General features: G+C 39.2%; 1 protein-coding gene across 2 annotated transcripts; it reads right to left on the bottom strand.

The window, feature by feature from the left end:
* Positions 1-463: 463 nt before the first annotated feature.
* LOC136431485 (homeobox protein EMX2-like) lies at positions 464-15482 on the bottom strand. 2 transcript variants are annotated; one of them, XM_066422875.1, is made up of 4 exons: positions 14530-15482; positions 9269-9441; positions 2031-2229; positions 464-1413 (listed from the first exon to the last, which is right to left on the bottom strand). In XM_066422875.1, exons 1-3 carry the CDS (start codon positions 15011-15013, stop codon positions 2035-2037), a joined length of 852 nt encoding a protein of 283 aa, XP_066278972.1. In that variant the 5' UTR covers positions 15014-15482; the 3' UTR covers positions 464-1413; positions 2031-2034. The 2 variants fall into 2 exon arrangements, with proteins under 2 accessions (XP_066278972.1, XP_066278971.1); XM_066422874.1 differs by having other exon boundaries at positions 464-2229.
* Between the last annotated feature and the right edge of the window lie 3538 nt (positions 15483-19020).

Raw genomic sequence — 19020 nt, forward strand, 5'->3', positions numbered from 1 at the left:
ATTGACATATGTAACTATCACTGTTTCAAGATGTCAACCCAGAATCAGACTGTATAAGGTTTGACCCCTACTCTTTTCGATACGTGAGGTGGGTTTTTATCCTTATTGAGGTGTGACTAAATACGGACTGGAAAATTACCTGCTTTTGCTTCAAGTTGTTCACTATCCACACCAAGCATGTCTGTTATGCCTTGTGCTTGCGATGTTCATTCCTTAATGACATTTGGAATGACCTTCACTGACGTAAAATCCGTTATAGTGTAACGACATTTTGACAAGAATGTGCCCCAAAGATTACTGTCATCGCAGATAGATTCATATGTGTCATAAATGATAAATAATTCAGCTTCCGTAGCAGCCCTGTATTAATATTCAACATAGTACGGCGCATCTAGTATAATATATGTTGTTTTTATATTGTGTGTTAATGCTTAGAAAAAGAGTCAGTAAAAACCAGACGCCATTTTGTTTGTTTTTACGTTTTGAACCATTGTAATTTAATTTTCAAAAACGCTTCCCATTGGTCCATTTTCTCATCGATCAACCGCAGGTGACACCACAACCATCTGAACATTCTAGACATTGCGACAGTGACATATTGCAACTTAAAACGCAATTGCTTGAGCTGAATATAAATGTATTTACATTTGTCATTTACATGCCACCAGTAACATAACTCATGGTAAACAATACTCACGTAGGAAGATAGACAAAGGAACATACATAATTTTTCTCCCAACGGGCTTAAGGTGGTAAAATTATAATCGCTTCTAAATGAAGTCCTTCAATTTTTGATTGTCAGTGCGTGATGGTAATAACAGGTAATAACAAGATAACGTCACTGTTGAATTGTTATGTTGTCAAGACAACGAAAGTTGAGTCCTATTTTTTCTGACTTTAAATTCTTCATAAGACAACATCAACACAATGTTTCACAATTTTTTCAGTTCTAACAAAACATGGAGATGACAAAAAATTGATATCGCTCACTATAAACCGTATGGCTCTCTCTCAAGTCGACACAACGATATGCGAACAATACTCTCGCCCTTTTTACAGCAATCTTAGTTCTAACATAATCATTAACCTGACTTGGTTCGTGAAAACAAAAGTCCGTCCATATTTGTGCAGAAGATATTTTGTTTCCACGTCAACATTGTTTGGACGAAAATTTTGTATGCAGTCCTTCTTAGATAGTCTATTTTTCGCCTTTTCCATGTGTTCGATTTTCAGAAAAAACAAACATTTTGTGTCAGAAAATCAAGGCTTCCTCACAAATTCCACACATTGTTGCCTTCAAATAGTTTGAGACTGTCTTAACAGTTTGCGCGCACCACAACATGGCGTCATGGAAGAATCCCGCCTATAGGGGAGTGACGCAGACGACTGAAACGGCACAAATTCCTTGGTGGCCTACAGAAAAAAAAGATGTCAGAATTCTAGAAATCAAGGCGTCTTCACAATCATTCCACTTATTGCTCCTCTTGAAATGTTTGAAGTCTTTACAGTTCCTGTGGTCTTTACTTGGCGACATGGAAGAATCCGTTTCAGAATGAGGCGATACAGACGACTGAAACTGCACAAATTCATTTCTGGCCTTATAAACAACTATTTTGTGTCAGAAAACCCAGGCTTCCTCACAGATATTTCACACATTGCTCCTTCTAAACAGTTCGAACACATTTTTGCTGTCTCAACTTGGCGACATGGAAGAATCCGGATCAGAATGAGGGGACGCAGACGACTGAAACTGCACAAATTCATTTCTGGCCTTATAAACAACTATTTTGTGTCAGAAAACCCAGGCTTCCTCACAGATATTTCACACATTGCTCCTTCTAAACAGTTCGAACACATTTTTGCTGTCTCAACTTGGCGACATGGAAGAATCCGGATCAGAATGAGGGGACGTAGACGACTGAAACTGCACAAATTCCTTAGTGGTCTTAAAAAAAGTGTGTCAGCAACTAATGCTTTCTCAAGATTTTTCATGGATTGCTCCTTTTAAACAGTTTGAATATGTTATTTACAATTTCAACTGGGCGACATGGAAGAATCCGGCTCAGAGGGAGAGGACGCAGACGACTGAAACTGCACGAATTCTTTGGTGGCTTCCCGCCACCGGTTGACGTGGTGCGCGCCCTTCAGACGTGGCGGAGACTGTCCACCTTCGTCTTCCTGCTGGTCCCTTTTGTATTTGGTCCTTCTGTTCTGAAACCACACTTTTACCTGCAAAAGAGGGGAGAGAAATAAGCCAAAACGCAAAAATATTTCAGAAATTTGATGGCTTAGGGAAACAATTTTTGTTTCGTCTATGTGCTGTCATAACACTTTTCAAGTTGTTTCTAATTGATTTATATCATATGTTTTTCAAAACCTTTCCAGTCTTCCTTTGGCCTCCATTGCCACCAGACGACGGTTGGTGAGCGACCGTGTAGCGACCAAAATTGGATTTGTTTTGACCCTCGCGTGTATGATATTGGAATATGACACAAGATGTAATGTTACTAATATGTTTGAAGAGACAAAACACAAAAAACGTGCAAGACAAAAATATAGTTCTATATCAATGAAATTCGTGGCTGAGCGATTTTTAGAATATTTGGACTTTGGGATTTTCTGTGGCTGAAAAAAACAAAACAATCGTTTGAAGAAATAAAGAGAAAGATAGAAAGAAACTAGAGCGAAAATAATGTCCGAAAAAGTATTCAAAAATACTTAGAATGGAGGCACATAGAAACGGCACATACTTATTGAACTTCTTTGTTTTCTGAATTAGCTACTACATAGTAGCAAAAATCCCACGGAGTAGAACGAGAAGTAAACGTTTGTAGATTTTGGCGCCAAACTGGATATATCAATGTCATCCAGCAAAACGTTTGCTCTTTATATCGCGTTTTGATTATTAATCTACGGTCAAAGGAGGACCAGCACAATACGTCGTACTCCGGACCGAATAAAAGCTAATTTGAAAACAAATCCCATGTTCCTACGTCACAGCGACGTCGCATTTTGCACTCGAATATCTCTTGGCAAATTGTGATAAGGTAGATTCAACTTATTTTGTAAACAACATGAGCGAAACATTGACAATCTAATCCTTCTGATTTATGGAGTTGCTACGTTCGTTCGTTCATTTGCCCAGACCCTTGTAGTGCCTAGTGGTACATAGGGCAGCGAGTTTCCTTGCTGTTTCTGTATATTTTTTTACAGGGAGTGGTCAGTGTATCGATACCCCTCCCCATTTAACGTGTTCGAGGCACCTCATTTTACGTCTCTTCCGAACTGACGGGTGCAGTCCCAACCAAGATACCCCCAACCCAGGATTGAATCATGGTCTTTCAGTTAGTAAGCATTTAATTGGAACCAGGAGCTCAACTGTGAGGCTACTACCAGTTGAGATACGTTTCTGAAATAATTTACACCCACTAAACCCGTGAGCGACAAACCGTTTAATTGTCATGAAGCCATGTTGTATACGTGTGAAGCCTACGGGAATAATCACCTATTTGGGGAACAACAATACCAGAGATCTCTATCTCTCCCACATACGATAACAATCAACACAATTACCAACCCTGTTCTTCATAATTGTCTTATCTCTTTGAAGTGGACTTTTGTTCATCAGCGTTGGAGTCATTTGTTATAACACTCTACATGGGTGTGCTTTCTTAAAAGAAGTACATTCATGAAGGTTTGCTACCAATGTGTGTTGAATGAATGCATGTATTGTACATTTCATACCTCATTGGGCTAAATAGTGGTAAAAAAGAGTACATTTTTCTACAAAATAATGTTCGTCTTCTATTTTATATCAAGATAACGATACAGCCATATTCGTTGAGGGTAGTGTGATTTTATCGTCCAAAAACAAACATCGGACAATTCGCACCAGATCATTCGATGCGAAAAATATAACGTTGGGTAACATAAATTCGGGATTTTTCCGATAATGGTTGACTGAAATCAATCTAGCAGAACAATAAACCATCCTTTTTTTCTATTATTCTGTCAGTATCATGTACTATCTTTGCACTAATCATATATATGGTAGATTTTGTCTCTAGTCGTGCTGACACCATAATATTTCAACTTGAAACTACCGTCCGCCGCACGCACAATGACGGTGCTGTCGGACAGGGGGGCACATTAATTCGGGAGAGAAGATTCGTCTTGAATATCTTACCGCTAATCACATTTTATACAGCAGCTATTCGTTCCATCCTTGGCTTGAGGAGAGTGCTATGGATATAGACGTGTCCAAGTAAAAAAATACACGAAAAAACGGCCGTACCGCACGCATCAGGCCTTCGGGAACAACCCGTGTGTTGAGTCGGTAGAACGTCACTCAAAGTTCACCCCCACCGTCATGGAAATTTGTACATTATTCATCGGGGCGTTGGCTGGATGCCGTAGAAATGGTGATATTACTATGTCCATGTGTTTCTGCTTGTGCTAAGAGCAAACTTTGAGGAAAATATCGCCATCAGTCCACTATCACACACAACATTTGGACAAAAAAGTGTTCCTCGCAAACGTTTGTCGTCTGCCGAATAGCAGGATTCTGGGTAACGAATATGGCGGCGGGAAAATTCACCGTAGTGCCGTAGCCATTGGTTGTAGCAACAAAGAGGCGTTTTGATGATTAATCACACTTAGAGTCCAGTTGTAGGTTAGCAAAAGAGATTCTAACAAGTTGTATTGTAAATAATTGTGTTTAGCAGGAAGCGGATGTGACATTTGTCTTATAAACCAGCGAACAACTATGTACATATAATTCTCCCACGAAGCCCTCAGACTGTGACAATAAGGGACGGAGAGTTTTTGACGTAGCCAACTTCTAATGCATGGTTATCGAAGCTTTTCAGACAGTGTTCTGAATGCGTTAGTCTGTCAAGTTTGCATTTCTAGCGGTATTACTGATGTTGCATCTAGCACATATCCCTAAACACCCCGTTTTCGAAAAATCCCGAATTTAAGTACCCCGCGAATTTATGTTACCCAACGTTACGAGTTGAGTCAGGAAATCTAAACAAGAAATCTATACTAGTATATCTGATTATATCATCGCTACCGCTTAACACTTCAACAAGGCATTAGCATCTAATCTACAGCACAGATGGAAGACCGGACAAAGCGTAATCGTTAACAGACAAAGGCGTTTTATATGATAATGAAGACGATAAGATCGAACGATTTACACTTAACGATTTGCGCACGCACTTATGAATACCAGCATAACGCTATTCATATACCTGTATTATATCATATATCGCTACCGCTTAAAGGCAACCAAAGCAATAATGCCCCAAAAAATGAGAAAAAAAATAATGCTGAAATATTTACGGTAATGACATTTACTAACACTGTTTAGTACATTTGCGAAGTAACTTCATAGTTGAGCATTTTTAAACCACGCAAATGTACGATGTACGATGATCGCCTTAGTTTCACGAGCCTACAAAAACCCCGGCGACGATTTCAGTGAGTTCTCACATAACAACAAAGTCATATTTTTACATCATTGACGTCGCTATACCTTGTGATAGTGTTGTTTGAACTGATCATGTATAGAAATGACTAAATAAATAGACCTTAAAAATTCAAACTTTTCGGGCACTAATGTTGCTTGGGTTTCCTTTAACACTTCAACAAGGCATTAGCATCTAATCTCTTACAACGATCGAAGACCGGACAAAGGATAATCGTTTACACGTTTTATATGATAATTCAGACGATAAGATCGAACAATTAATGATTTACGTACAAACTTATGAATACCTGTATAGAAACACAACGTACTTTGTTTATCGTGTATCGAATCACGCAGGTGATTCCGACAAAGCGCCTCCGTTTAATTATGTCCACTCTTAATTGTACCCTCTTTACAGCTCGTTAAGGTGCTCAAAAACCGTTTAGTTTTATATAGGTGTGGCTTGCGTATTGTTTTACAAATACAACTCATGTATGCGCCTGAATTAGGGATACATTCGGGTTTTGTACATACGCATTAGAATAAACGCGGTCGAGGCAATTTTACATGTACGTTGTATATCCAAATCCAAACTATAATCAACGCGTTATTGACTAAGATGATTGGAATACACGCCTAAAATTTATGTTGTAGTAGGTACATAAAGTTTTCGATGCTCAAAAATTCGGAGGTCTAAAATTATGAAATACTTATACTGCGTTGAAATGAGATATTTTTACTGTTTACGTGTTGGTATTAAACGATTTGTATTTATTTTCATTGTCCTCTTTTAGTCTTGTGTTATGGAAGAAAATTACAATTTCTGGGCTAACTTTGCTTTCAAAACTATGTTCTTTCGCTGTTGACATGTGCTGCACTCACTCAGTCCAGTGAGTGGTTCCAGAGTACCTAATTTCATCAAGCCTTGATTTCAGTGAGGACCACCTCTGATTCTAACCCATGAACGCCATGTGTGTGTGTCAGCTAGGGGGTTAAGTACTTATGTATGTTGTAGATTATCGTTAAACCTATAATTAACCGTTTTGCCGCCCCCAACGACCGAGTGTCTATTAAAATCTCAACGGGAATCCAACGTGAAAAAAGATGGCAATCTCTTCACATTTATGGTCACCCCCATTCCGTTAGAACGGCGACTTCGGTGGGACCTAAAATTTGAGAGCGCTCAACGAATTTCATAGATGAAAACCGAATCTTTTTACGCTTTGTACGTTTCGTTGTCTTTTCAGTCATACTTTTACATTTTGAATGATATTCTACTTATGAAGCAAAGGATTACACAAATCCAATTCAGGTCGTATCGAAGTCGCACCGCAATTGTAGTTTAGTGGAATGGGGGGCCTAGTTGATAGCACATTGGTGGGCAAAGATGTAATTAAACACGATATTAAAACAGGTTTTATTTGCAGTGTATAAAATCTATCCACAGATCGTAAATTTCTGCTCAATAGTATTCACTATCCAATAGTCTCCTAAACGCACTTCTGAGCGAAAGTCGGTACGACATTCATTGAAATTCCCCGACACGTTCAGATGGTGGTTATTTTCATCGCAAACTGTATACCACATTGTATGATGGCCCCCACAACGTATAGTTGAGTTTGACAGGCAACATGCAATAAAGGAATTGGTCATTTTGAGGCCCTGTCATAAATGTTTAGACTAGTCTTACCAACATCAATTGCGGTCGGTTTTCAAGTACAATGCAACTGAAAGACCAGTCTATTGGGGACACCTGCACTGTCAAAAGGCATACATCTGTAAAATCTAAAGTTAATACACCACTGATTGTAGGGCTGTTGGGAGGGCATCGTACGACCACTTACGACTCTACAAACAACAGACGCTGAAGTCTTTATTTTCAGTATTGTACAGTTGTACGATTTTTTTGTCCCACGATTTTCAGTAAGGCTTAGACAGTCGACAATAATATTTTCGTCACAAGACAGACATGACCCACCCACGACTGTTCCAAGAATGAGCCTCTATTATGAGTCATCAATTTGCCTGTTGTAAACTAATCGTACGACATATGTGACCGGGACCAAAGCTACCAGCACGACTTGAAACTGTTTTGAATTTTCTTTGTTTCAGCAGAAACGTTTCAAAACTTGCACCCAAACTGCGAACATAATAAATTTCCCTGGTTCTTCAAACACATTTTATTTTACAACGTCGGAAAAGCAACCCTTGGTTTTCAAAACATACTATATTACTTATGCTTTTTGAGTCGCTCTTGAAACTGCTTTAAATTGAATATTTGTAGCAAAAACGTTTCAAAACTTGCACATAAACTGTTAGAGCAACACTTCTTTTTCAAAACATTTTAGGGTCTTTCCTCCTTCGAGCTCACGCGAACGTTCTTGTAAATTTGTTCCAGAGCTGGCAGAAGCTATCCCGGCCCTCAGTAGTTGTTCACACCCGGTGGTCCTCTATAAAAACGGGGTCTTTTCGAATTCGCCACCGTTGTTAATTTTTTCCGGCGGACCCCTAGGTTTAAATAGTTGCATTTATGATTTCAAGATTCGAAGCAGATCTCAGAATGCAGCCCCCTATTCAAACCGGGGAAATGAACTGAGAAGGAATGTGTGTAGGGTAGGGTCACTTGGAACACATTGTTGCAGTTTAGTACTGTACCTCCGAGAATTGAACGGAAAATCTTTAAAATAAACTCACTGACTGGTTTGAGGCTTAGGTTGGTTTTAGTTCTGTGTACTCTTATTTTGCCATACCAAACTATATTTGTACATTGTTATGCTTTTTCTCTCCGGCTTCGGCATTTTGACACTTTAGAAATTAGCCTGTTGATAAAGTTGATATTTGTTTCTTCTTGTGAAGTTTTTGTTTAGCGAGATTTGTTACAATGTCCTTTGTTCCAAACTAAGGTTTGGCAAATTGCGACAGCTTTGTTGATATAGGGACTATATAATGTAGCAGTGCTATATAATGTAACAGTGCCATAATGTTTTGATTAAGCAAAAGTCTAGACACGACATGGGTTATCGTTTTAAGGATTTGTTCTGGATGTATATAGATTATCATATCAAGCGATGATATTTATGATATATATCCTATCGCCATTGGTATATCTATTATAGAGAGTGGTAAAGTCGTCTAACGCATGCGAACAAAGATCTGTTTTTGATCTGATCATAAAGAATATAATATTCTATTCGGCACAGTGAACAAAAACAAACATGGCTCTCTTCTGCATAATAAGACAAAAAAAACTCGTTTGAAGTTATGGCACTGTCGAAGTTATGGGACCTTCCGTTACATATCATGAATAATTATACTCTAATTATTAATTTTCCCATGTCATTGTCCTACATATACAAAAAGGCTACACTTTTAGAGACACAACTTCCTATTCCCAACATATGATTGACGTATTTTGGTGACATAACATATACCTGTTTCTTGATTAAATGTATGTACTACTCAGTCACTTGTATAAACGTTTAGTGTTTGATTCCACAGTTCTGTGCACCTAAATTCTTAGGTTTGGTGCCTCAAAAATGACTTTCTATTGTTGATGAAATACAGCTATAGCATAATTCAGCATTAGTATATAGAAAATCAGGACTTATTTTTCTCGTCTTACCTGTGTTTCTGTGAATGAGTTGCTGCTTGCACCAGCTACTTTCTCCTCTACATTTTTCTGTGAACCTAAATTCTTAGGTTTGGTGCCTCAAAACTGACTTTCTTTTGTTGAGGAAATACAGCTATAGCACAATTCGGAAAGAGTAAAGAAAATCATGACTTTTTTCCCCTTACCTGTGTTTCTGTGAGTGTGAGTTGTTGTGCCAGCTGTTTTCTCTCCTGACCGACGACGTAGTGGTTTTTCTCGAAGGCGTGCTCCAACCGAAGGAGTTGGGTGGGAGTGAAGGCGGTACGGACTCGCTTGGGCTTACGGAACGGGTACATGAACCCGGGCGTACCGTCTGGAACTGTGGAAAATACGTAAAAAGACATTCGTTTTGAAACAAAACTTTCAAGAGGAACTGTTGAGAAATAATGTATGCGTATGCAAGCCCACTGTAAATTAAAGGCACTACAAATGTAACATTACCTCAGTCGAAAACAGAGACTTTTTGTGTACTTATGTCATGTCCTGAAACAATATCTGTATATCTAGGCCAATATATCTATACATCTATGCAAAAAAGAATCCGTGAAATAGCGATTTGATTGTATAAGACATTCATATCCTCATCATGTAATTGTATAATTGACATATACGACTCCCTATTGTATCTCCTGTTTATATCATCTACCTTTGACAATATTATATAAGTTAGATAGTGCCTTCATGTAGTTTGAAATGGAGCATTGTACAGCCTAGCTAGAACCTAACCATTGTATAGCATAGAACCTACCTATAGCTTTTAGTTGTTTGATATAAGTAGCCAGTAGTATTTTATTTTTGCCTTACATTGTACCTGTTACAATCGTTGTGCAATAAACTTTGACTTGACTTGACTGTAAAGGAGCCTAGAGAAACCGTCTGAGTCTGAGGACGAATAGAAACATCCGCGCTACTAAAGCAAGGCAATCAGGATGGCAGACCTCACCCCTTTCACACAAAGCGAGATTGTGTAACCTAGTATGGAAAACAAATGTTCCGAGTTCAATAAGCATAGTCTATTTTGACCCCTTTGCTCGCATTCAATTCAATTCAATTCAATTCAATTCTATTCTATTCTATTCTATTCTATTCTATTCTATTCTATTCTATTCTATTCTATTCTATTCTATTCTATTCTATTCTATTCTATGCACGTTGCAAATTCATAGTGGTTAGTTTAAAGTGTTGATCAATTTACCGTCTAAACCACAACAAATTATTCTAAAAGATTTCTTTGTTGCTACCTAAAACAATTAGTTACACATGTTTCACCGAATAATTTGTTGAAGCCGTAAATAAATGAAGAGAAAAATACAGATTCGGTCATTGTGGTCTTTCAATGTACGTCAACGGTATGAACAAAAATAACTATCATTTATGATATAATAATTCACTATAACAATTGCGTTTTTGTGTATAGATGTTACTATTTGTTTTTATTGTTTGCGAATTATCTCATACACCTTCTAACGTTGTCCTGATCAATCTTGATTTAAAAATGTGCGTTTTACTTTAATATTCTGTTTCATTCATCCCGTCATGGTTTGAAGAAATAAGAAAAATGTAACTATAAGAATATGGTTTCTATTGATGCAATGTATCTTTATAACCTAATGAATGACGGGATTTTATTTTGAGTGGCAGTATTTGTGAGGGATAGATTTATATCTACGTAGACGGGCTACATTACTATTAGCATAATCATAAGCTTTAAAGGCATCCAGAGCATTTTATGTGGCTTGAAAATTGGAAATATTCTAGTTGCTGTAATCTTTATGAAATTGTCATTTAATGCCACTGTTTACCACATTTGCGTGATGATTACATGTCACAAGCGCTCAAAAGCCACGCGAAAATAAGCTATACAATGACCCCTTTAGTTTCACGCGCCTAGTGTAATTAGATTGAAACAGAACTCAAAACGGTTTTTTCGTCGGTAATGGACCGTTCCTGTCGAACACCATATAGAACCCCCTGTTCTATTTGGAACACCTCCGTCAAAAACAGCGCTAGTGGGACAGAAATGACAAGCAGAAATGACAATGCATATCTGGGACAGATATCTCACTGCATTGGCTACATGAATACCCAAGAAAAAAACGAAATTAAAAAGAAAATATCTCGGGCACTCAAGGGGACGGAGCTTACGTAACACATTGCCAACTACTACCAAGTCCGTCTCTCATGTACTTGTGCGTTATTCCTGTGTTCGACTGGAACGGTCAGTTCTCTGCAAGTTCCGGCGACGGGACGTCACATTCCAAGAAGTCGGAAAATTTGAGAACAAAAACGGCGGCGCTGACAGCGCTTGGATTTTTTTTTTAGTGCTCAACACACAGCGACATCGCATCTTTGCTCCTTGAATATCGATATGTAATGGTATAGTGTTATTGAAACTTACTATGTGTAGAAATGGCTAAAAACTGGAGTTTTTTAATTTGAGTTTGAAGCCATAAAGTGCTGTGGGTGCCTTTAAAGGCAACCAAAGCAATATTAGGGCCCAAAATATGGAAATGCAAAATATGCTGAAATCTTTATGGTAGTGACATTTACTAACAATACTTAGCACATTTGCGTAATAACTTCATACTTTTAGCATTTTAAACAGTTACTGACGAAAGACAGTGGATGCTGTCTGAAACGTCTGACTGTTTCAAAATTTTATCCAGTTGCTTGAGTAATTATTTTTGGCGTATCTTACTACCTGGATGGCTAACTTTCATCAACGTTGGCGTACAATGATTCTCTTAGTTTCGCGAGCCTACAAAACCCCCAGCGACGATTTTCAGTGAGTTCTCACATCACAACAACGTCGTATTTTTGCATCATGGACGTCGCTATACATTGTGGTCTCTCTCTCTGGCTCATTCCCCGTGGTACATTGTGGTAGTGTTGTTTGAACTAATCATGTATAGAAATGACTAAATAAATTGACTTTCAAAATCCGACTTCCAGTGGGCCCTAATATTTCTAGGTTTTCCTTTAAAAACTATCCCCCAATGTTTTTTTTTTACTATCATAGAAGCCAACATAGTAGCTTACTTTTGTTCTATTACTATTACTATTACTATGACTTTCCCTCTAAAACTTTTAAAAGCTAAATCACAACATATAATGTTGACACAAGAGGATCATTGTTATCATACTGGGTTAAGCCTTCTAAGGCGATTTACCGGCTCAAACCACTCTGATTCGGGTATTAGAATTAACATATTGAACGTGTAGATAAAGATAAACTATAGATTACATAAACATTTTCTGCGGCAAAAACCTCATAATTTTCTGAAGTCATTTGTGAGTAGCGTATGACACATCTATCACTTGTGTGTATAGGAAAGAAACAAGGGGTTTGGAAAGTTTATTTGGGCCTTATGGTCTTGCTGTGAGAGGTCAGATTCCCGCGGTTTAAATCTATTTATCCCGTCTTTTGGGTCAACAACTTATCGTCGAGATCGTTTACACTTGTGTTACAAGCCACTTGTAATTGTTTACCCACTTCCCTAGATACATGTGACTGTTTTTCCTCTTCTACTGGCTCGAGAATAATGCAAAAAGATGGCCTCATCGCAAAACCCTAGTTGTCAGTACGGCTTATCTGTTTTCCTCGTTGAAAAATCGTACAGCAAGGACGGATTGCGGTATCTATCTGTGACCGCGTGTTCTGATGACTCCGTACGGGCACTAGTGGACGATAGCCCGGCCCATCTTTGTGCGAGTACCCGAGGAAACTTTGCATCTAAGTTGGTCTACCGACAGTGATACCATCATGACTTAGTGGTAGATATTATCTACCCTGGCTACACTATTGAAATATTTCGTAGCCAAAAGGTATATTGAGATCAGAAACTGTTATTTCTTGTCATTCGTGGGCATATTTGGACAGCAACTTGAAGCGTTCATATATTTTTCTTCATTTTAAACACATGGCGAAGACCACAGGATATCTTAGACAGTGTCAAATGTACTCATTATTAGCAATCATTTAGAGATGATCACCCTAAACACCTTAACGAAACAAGATGACAAGATAGTGTTTTAAGACTCAGTCTCTATCTAAGCTGAAACAGTACACCTCGGTAATATTATCATACGAAGCGAGAAGAAGTTGACTCTATTTGGTTAGCTTAGTATAACACTTTTTTCTACTACTGTTTATAACGTATGTTTAACTTTTGTATGATCTTGCATTGTTGTCTATACTGTACTTTCCTGTATATGTTTGTTATACGGTTGTTTAAGTCATACAATAGACACCATGTACCTAGCCGTTTGAGGCATGAATGTACAATATAGGTATTTCTTATATTAGTGATACTGAAATCAGTGGATTAATAATTTGCTTTGTCATATAGTTGTTTTCACATTTTGCAGAACAAGGACTTACATCTGAGGGGCCAGTCTTTGCCTGTAGTCGGCCGGCATCATGTCCACCCAGCCCGCCTTGCTCCTAAAGCCACCTCGGTAACTTGAGCTTGTCCCAAAACAATACCACAGCCATGCATGGTTCGACTAATCTTTGAGAACGGCGCGTGTAGTTTCCAAGCTTGATGTTTAAACTTACTAAGCATGACCAACAGAAAAGAAAGAGCGAAATTAAAGCCGGTATCCGGTATAGGAAGTCGCTTGTTGACCTTTTAAAGTTGTATCTAAAACGAGTGCAAACACCAGGAGGCTATAGAACATTTCTGTTAACTTTCTGCCAATCCTTTTACCTTTTTCTTACATCTCCTTTTTAAGTGTTTCTAACGTCCACAATAACACGATTATTATGATGGCTAGCTAGACCATATTGTTACTTTACAGGCAAAAGCTTCGAAAATATTGGTTGGAGATATAATTTTCTTCTCAGAGCATGTCAGATCTATTAAGACCTCCCTCTATAACACTAGAATGGATGGAAGCATATCTCTAAAAGATATATACAGGACAGATTAAGATTTCGTAGGCTATCCTATTTTTTCTATTTTAGATACAGCTAAGAACGAGGAGTTTAAGAAACATCTTTGAGGATACCTTAGGATTTCTTAGAATTGTATAACCTGCACATAAGACCACTTGACCTAGTTTAATTAAGAACACTACTCAAGTCGGACCCTTCCTTTCAAGGCCTAGATGTCATGCCTTTAAAAGGCTTTGAAAGACTTTGCTTCAACCTCTGTTCAAATCATTACTCCTTCCCCTAATTTGGAAGAAAAAACATAACAAAGTATGCAGAGCATATTAAAGAGACTTTGTTTTACTATGGAGAAGTTTTGGTTAAAGTCGAGTAGAGCAGAGCAGAGAAGAGTAGAGTCGAGTATTCGGCCACGTAGAAAGTCTACGAAAGTTTATGTCCCATTACTACTAGTAAACAATGTACTTCTGCGACCGCCTTCTTGATATATTTTTGTGTGAAATCTAAAACACGTACCTTGTAGTCTGTGCTGAGGTAAGAATCCGTGTGGCACAACCCACGGGTGAATCGGAGACATGGAATGTTGCGGTAAGATACGTATACCGGGCGGGACGATCGAGTTGGGCCGGGGAGCCGAGGGGGCCATGCCGACGGGCAACCCGCCTCCGTACCCGAGGTAGTGTGAAGTCGGCACCGGTACCGATGGAGGAAACCCCGTCGCCGCTGCCGTTACATGGACATCGTGAAGTCTGTGGAATGATCTGGGGTCTGTCGGATGACAGTTCTGCTGCGATACGATGTTAGAGTGGTGAGCCGAGCGGTACGCTGCTGGGTTGACCGAGAAGGCGGACACCCCGCCACCCGGTAGTGACTCGGCGGGGTAGCAGGCAGTTCCAGCCGCCGACACATGGTGAACCTGTTTGGGCACAGGGTGGTCGTCTTTTGCCACCAACGACTCTATCGAGAACCGGTGCTTTGGTTGAACTAACACAGGCATCATCGCTCGTGTTCAGTTTCGACACGACGGTTGGCATATACCGTTTTTTTCTTTCGAATAGAAACTAGTGGTTCAGTGGTCCATCTCTGCAATAAGGAAACTCCTGCCCGTAGATAGTTTCACCATATATAAATCCGTGGTTTTCGAAAAGAATTAGACACCCGGTAAGAAGACTTACTAAGCTTAAAGAGTAGCACCACAATAATCCGGCTCAAAAATCCACTATTATCGCGTTTCTAGGTCTCCAGGCAGATGTGGCATTTTTTCCCCCAGTATCCGTACGCGTTTAAAACTTCGATGTCAAAGAAAAACGTATTATCCCGTCATCTTCCGAAACAATGGTCTATTTGTCTTGGTAAATCAAAACGAAGTTGAAACAACTGCTTGCGATAAAATCCAAGATGCGAACAGCTTTGCTCTCTGTTAGTCTTCCGGTGGCTATTAGCCACACTGGATCCTGGAAACGAGAGCTAGCCCAGGGAACGATCCCCGGCTTCTGGTTGGTCACTGAAACAAAGATGGCTGCCTGTCATGGCGTCTTGACACGACTTCTGATTGGGTAGACTATTATACGGGCCCATCATCTCTTGACACCTTTTTAATAGCTCTACGTTAAGTGTTCACTGGTTCTTTAATATATGTGCAAACTGCAACATTTCTGAACAAAACAAGAAAGCTAAGAGATTCAAGAAACAGAGTCTATAAAAGTCGTAAATAGAAAAGAATTGTGACCAGCGGTGCCTTGCAACGTCTTTAAATCTGTTAAACGTTGCACTTCTCAATATATACAGGGGATTATACATATCAAATTATACACAAAAGTGGGGCAAATGCACTATGATATTCGCGGGGATTTGATTTCGCGGTAGAGTGAAAATGAAGTATCCGCGGTTGTTAAACTTTGAAAGTTTGAAATTGCCATGCAGGGTTTCATTGTAAAAGGAGAAATGTTCGCGGTGGTTTTAAGTTCGCGGTGAAGAGGTCACTGTGAAAAACGCGAACGTAAAACCATCGTGAACATTTCCCCTTCAGTACTAAATCGTGTCCAGCTGGGTTATCACAGTGTAAGAAGCCCAATTCAGGACACAGGGGCATGAATCATCCACCTATTTAACCCCGTGTCACCTCCATTTTGTTCTCCAGACACCTGAGTAAATACATGACACTCCTCCCATCCCCAGAGGCGTATCTACCTGGCTATCTCGGCAAGATCTCATCCTCTGACATACCTGGCCGATGTTTTGACTTACTAGCATCGGAGTTACAACACGTGTGCGATAGATGGTAACATTTGCAAGATATAAAGATAAAAAGAGAACAAACAACAAAAATAGAGGGACTTTTGTGAAGTCTTCTACAACTATTGATACATGAAAGTAAATACAATACATAGTTTGACTTTTGAGATGAGTACATGTATGTATGGTGTGTGCATGTATGTATTTAAATAGTTTACGCTACGGTTTCTAGATCTAAACATTCTGTCCAGAAAGTCAACGTCCTACTTTCTAATGACCTTGTGATAACTCCATTGTTTCTTACAACACCGTTTGTCTGAAAAAAATATACTGAAGACTAATTTTTTGTACGCCATATCAATTTTATACTGGCACAGTTCTCTAAGATTTGACGTACGTCTTCGAGGTGTTGAATAGTGCAAGAAGTTACAACGATATACACATAAAGATCGACATGTTAATTGAAAGGAGGTGGGTTTGCGATGAAATAGTCACTGTGTTTGTTGTTGTTCACCTTGTAGCGATTAGTGGCGCACAGGTCAGCAAGTTTCCTTGCTGTTTCAGTAGCAGGGTATATTCTTACAGGGAGGGGTTGCTAGCCCTTCTCATTTAACGTGCTCGAGGCACCTCCTCGAACACGGCACCCCCTTTTTCTGTCCCTTCAGAATTAGAAGCCCCAAACGAGAAGCCCTTCCCCGGATTTAAAGTCATTGTGTACCTGCTGGAATTCTTTATCTATTGTGTTCGACTCTTCCCCTCAAAGTCTTGATGATTGGGCTATTAATTATACCCACCTGCGTATCCATTATAAGGTGCCTGAATTGTCCCGAGGGGAAGAACTTTCAAAGACCCCATTGATCACGTTCTGTCAATCACCAATGGCTGCTCGAGTGGAATAGAAGGGTAGAACTAGAAGGGTAAATGTGTTGTTTGTGTGGCTGGCCTGTACTAGACTGCACAGGTTGTTTAATAGTAGAAACTGGCCAAACACAATACTGTAGAAGGGGAAATGTTTACGCGAAAGTATCTTCTGCCCCCCCCCCCCCGTTTAAAGATCTTTCAACTGCGAACGTAAAACCGCGTGCACCACAAACACTCTTTTCAACGTTATCTCAGACAACAAAGCACACAAACTGTAAAGAAGATTATTTTTTATTTTCATTTATGAAATTCGTTGACAGCTCTGTCAAATTTCAGGTCTCAGTGCGGTCGCACCGAGGTCTCCACCCTGGTTTAATGGCAGTGAGTATGGGAGCAGCAGAAACTAAATAGGATGGCAACCACTGAGGCAAACAGAAGCGAGCTTCGACTTAAAAGGATCTGCGGCAAACGCTTCCTTCACTAGAAAACAGTTGGTTTATTGTGCCAATCACATCCACCTCTGTCCATAAAAAGTGCCCCCAATTTGTTGTCGTAAATCTGTAGTAGGACAAATGTGACCCCGCCCTGGGCACAATACAATTGCATGTCTAGAATAAGTTTCGCTTTAAAGTAAGTTGTTATATGGGCATATCGTTAAAGTGTCTTGGAGACCACTCATTTTGTCCTTCTCTAGCTGACACATTTGCTTATTTCTTAAACCCTCTCTTAAATGTTATCTATTGTTACCCAAGTACTGTATAATTCGATGTGATAAATAGTGGCATTACTTAGAAGCCTCAGGCAAATATCACAGATGTTTGGCACATGCGTTACGGTCTGTTCCAAAGTATTTAGAATATTTGAACACTTTGAAATGGTAGTTACCTTCGCCGAGAAGGTTATGCAGAGGGTAGCGTTTGTCTGTTTGTTTGTTTGTTTGTAGTGGCACAGCATAACTCGAGAATGCCTTGATGGATTGTTTTGATATTTGGTATGTTGGTAGGTCTTGATGAGACCTAAAAACGATTTGATTTTGGGCCCCCTAGCGGCTTCTTACTGTACTGCAGCGGAACTTCCTGTTTTGATAACTCGTGTTCCGGACATGCTATGGAACTTATTTTTGAGTGGTAGATAGATCTTTGGACAGAGAGTAAGTGGTGTGGGTTTGGGCCCCCTAGCGGCTTTTTTGGAACTGCAGGAGCAGGTTTTGCGTCTGACTTTGAAAGGGAATAACTCAAGAAGGGCTTGATGGATGGTAATGATTTTTGGTAGGTAGATAGCTTGAGTGATGATGTCCATGATTAGACCCTTCTTATGCAAATCAGTATCTAATTTGCATAATTAATGAGGAAAGTTTATACATCCGCCAAATTCCATGATAGGACTCTGAAACATGTGACATATGTAACTGAGGAAGAGAGAAATATTTATTGATATGAACTATGCAAATGAAGACCTCATTTGCATAATTAGTGAGAAAATACTATAACAAGATGGCCTTGATGGATGGTCATCATTTTTGGTATGTGGATAGCTTGTGTGATGCTCAGTATGATTGGACAATAATTATGCAAATCAGATTCTAATTTGCATAATTAATAAGGCAACTTTAAAAATCCGCTTTGTTCCATGATCTGACTATTCAAATTGTAACTGAGGAAGAGAGGACTGTTAATAGATAGAAAATATGCAAATGTGGGCCTAATTTGCATACTTAATGAGTAACTTGTTTGGTATACTTTTAACTGGCTGAAATGTTAACCATCGAATCCATACTATACTTCGTAGACATGGGGAATCAGAGATGGCAGACTTCACCCCTCACCCATACTGCTTTGTGAATCTTCCCGTCCAACACACACATATTGCAGTACAATGCTGTTTGTGTTTATTTTGTGTAATTATGCAGAA

Source organism: Branchiostoma lanceolatum, chromosome 3 (genome assembly GCF_035083965.1).
Source record: "Branchiostoma lanceolatum isolate klBraLanc5 chromosome 3, klBraLanc5.hap2, whole genome shotgun sequence".
NCBI lineage: Eukaryota > Metazoa > Chordata > Leptocardii > Amphioxiformes > Branchiostomatidae > Branchiostoma > Branchiostoma lanceolatum.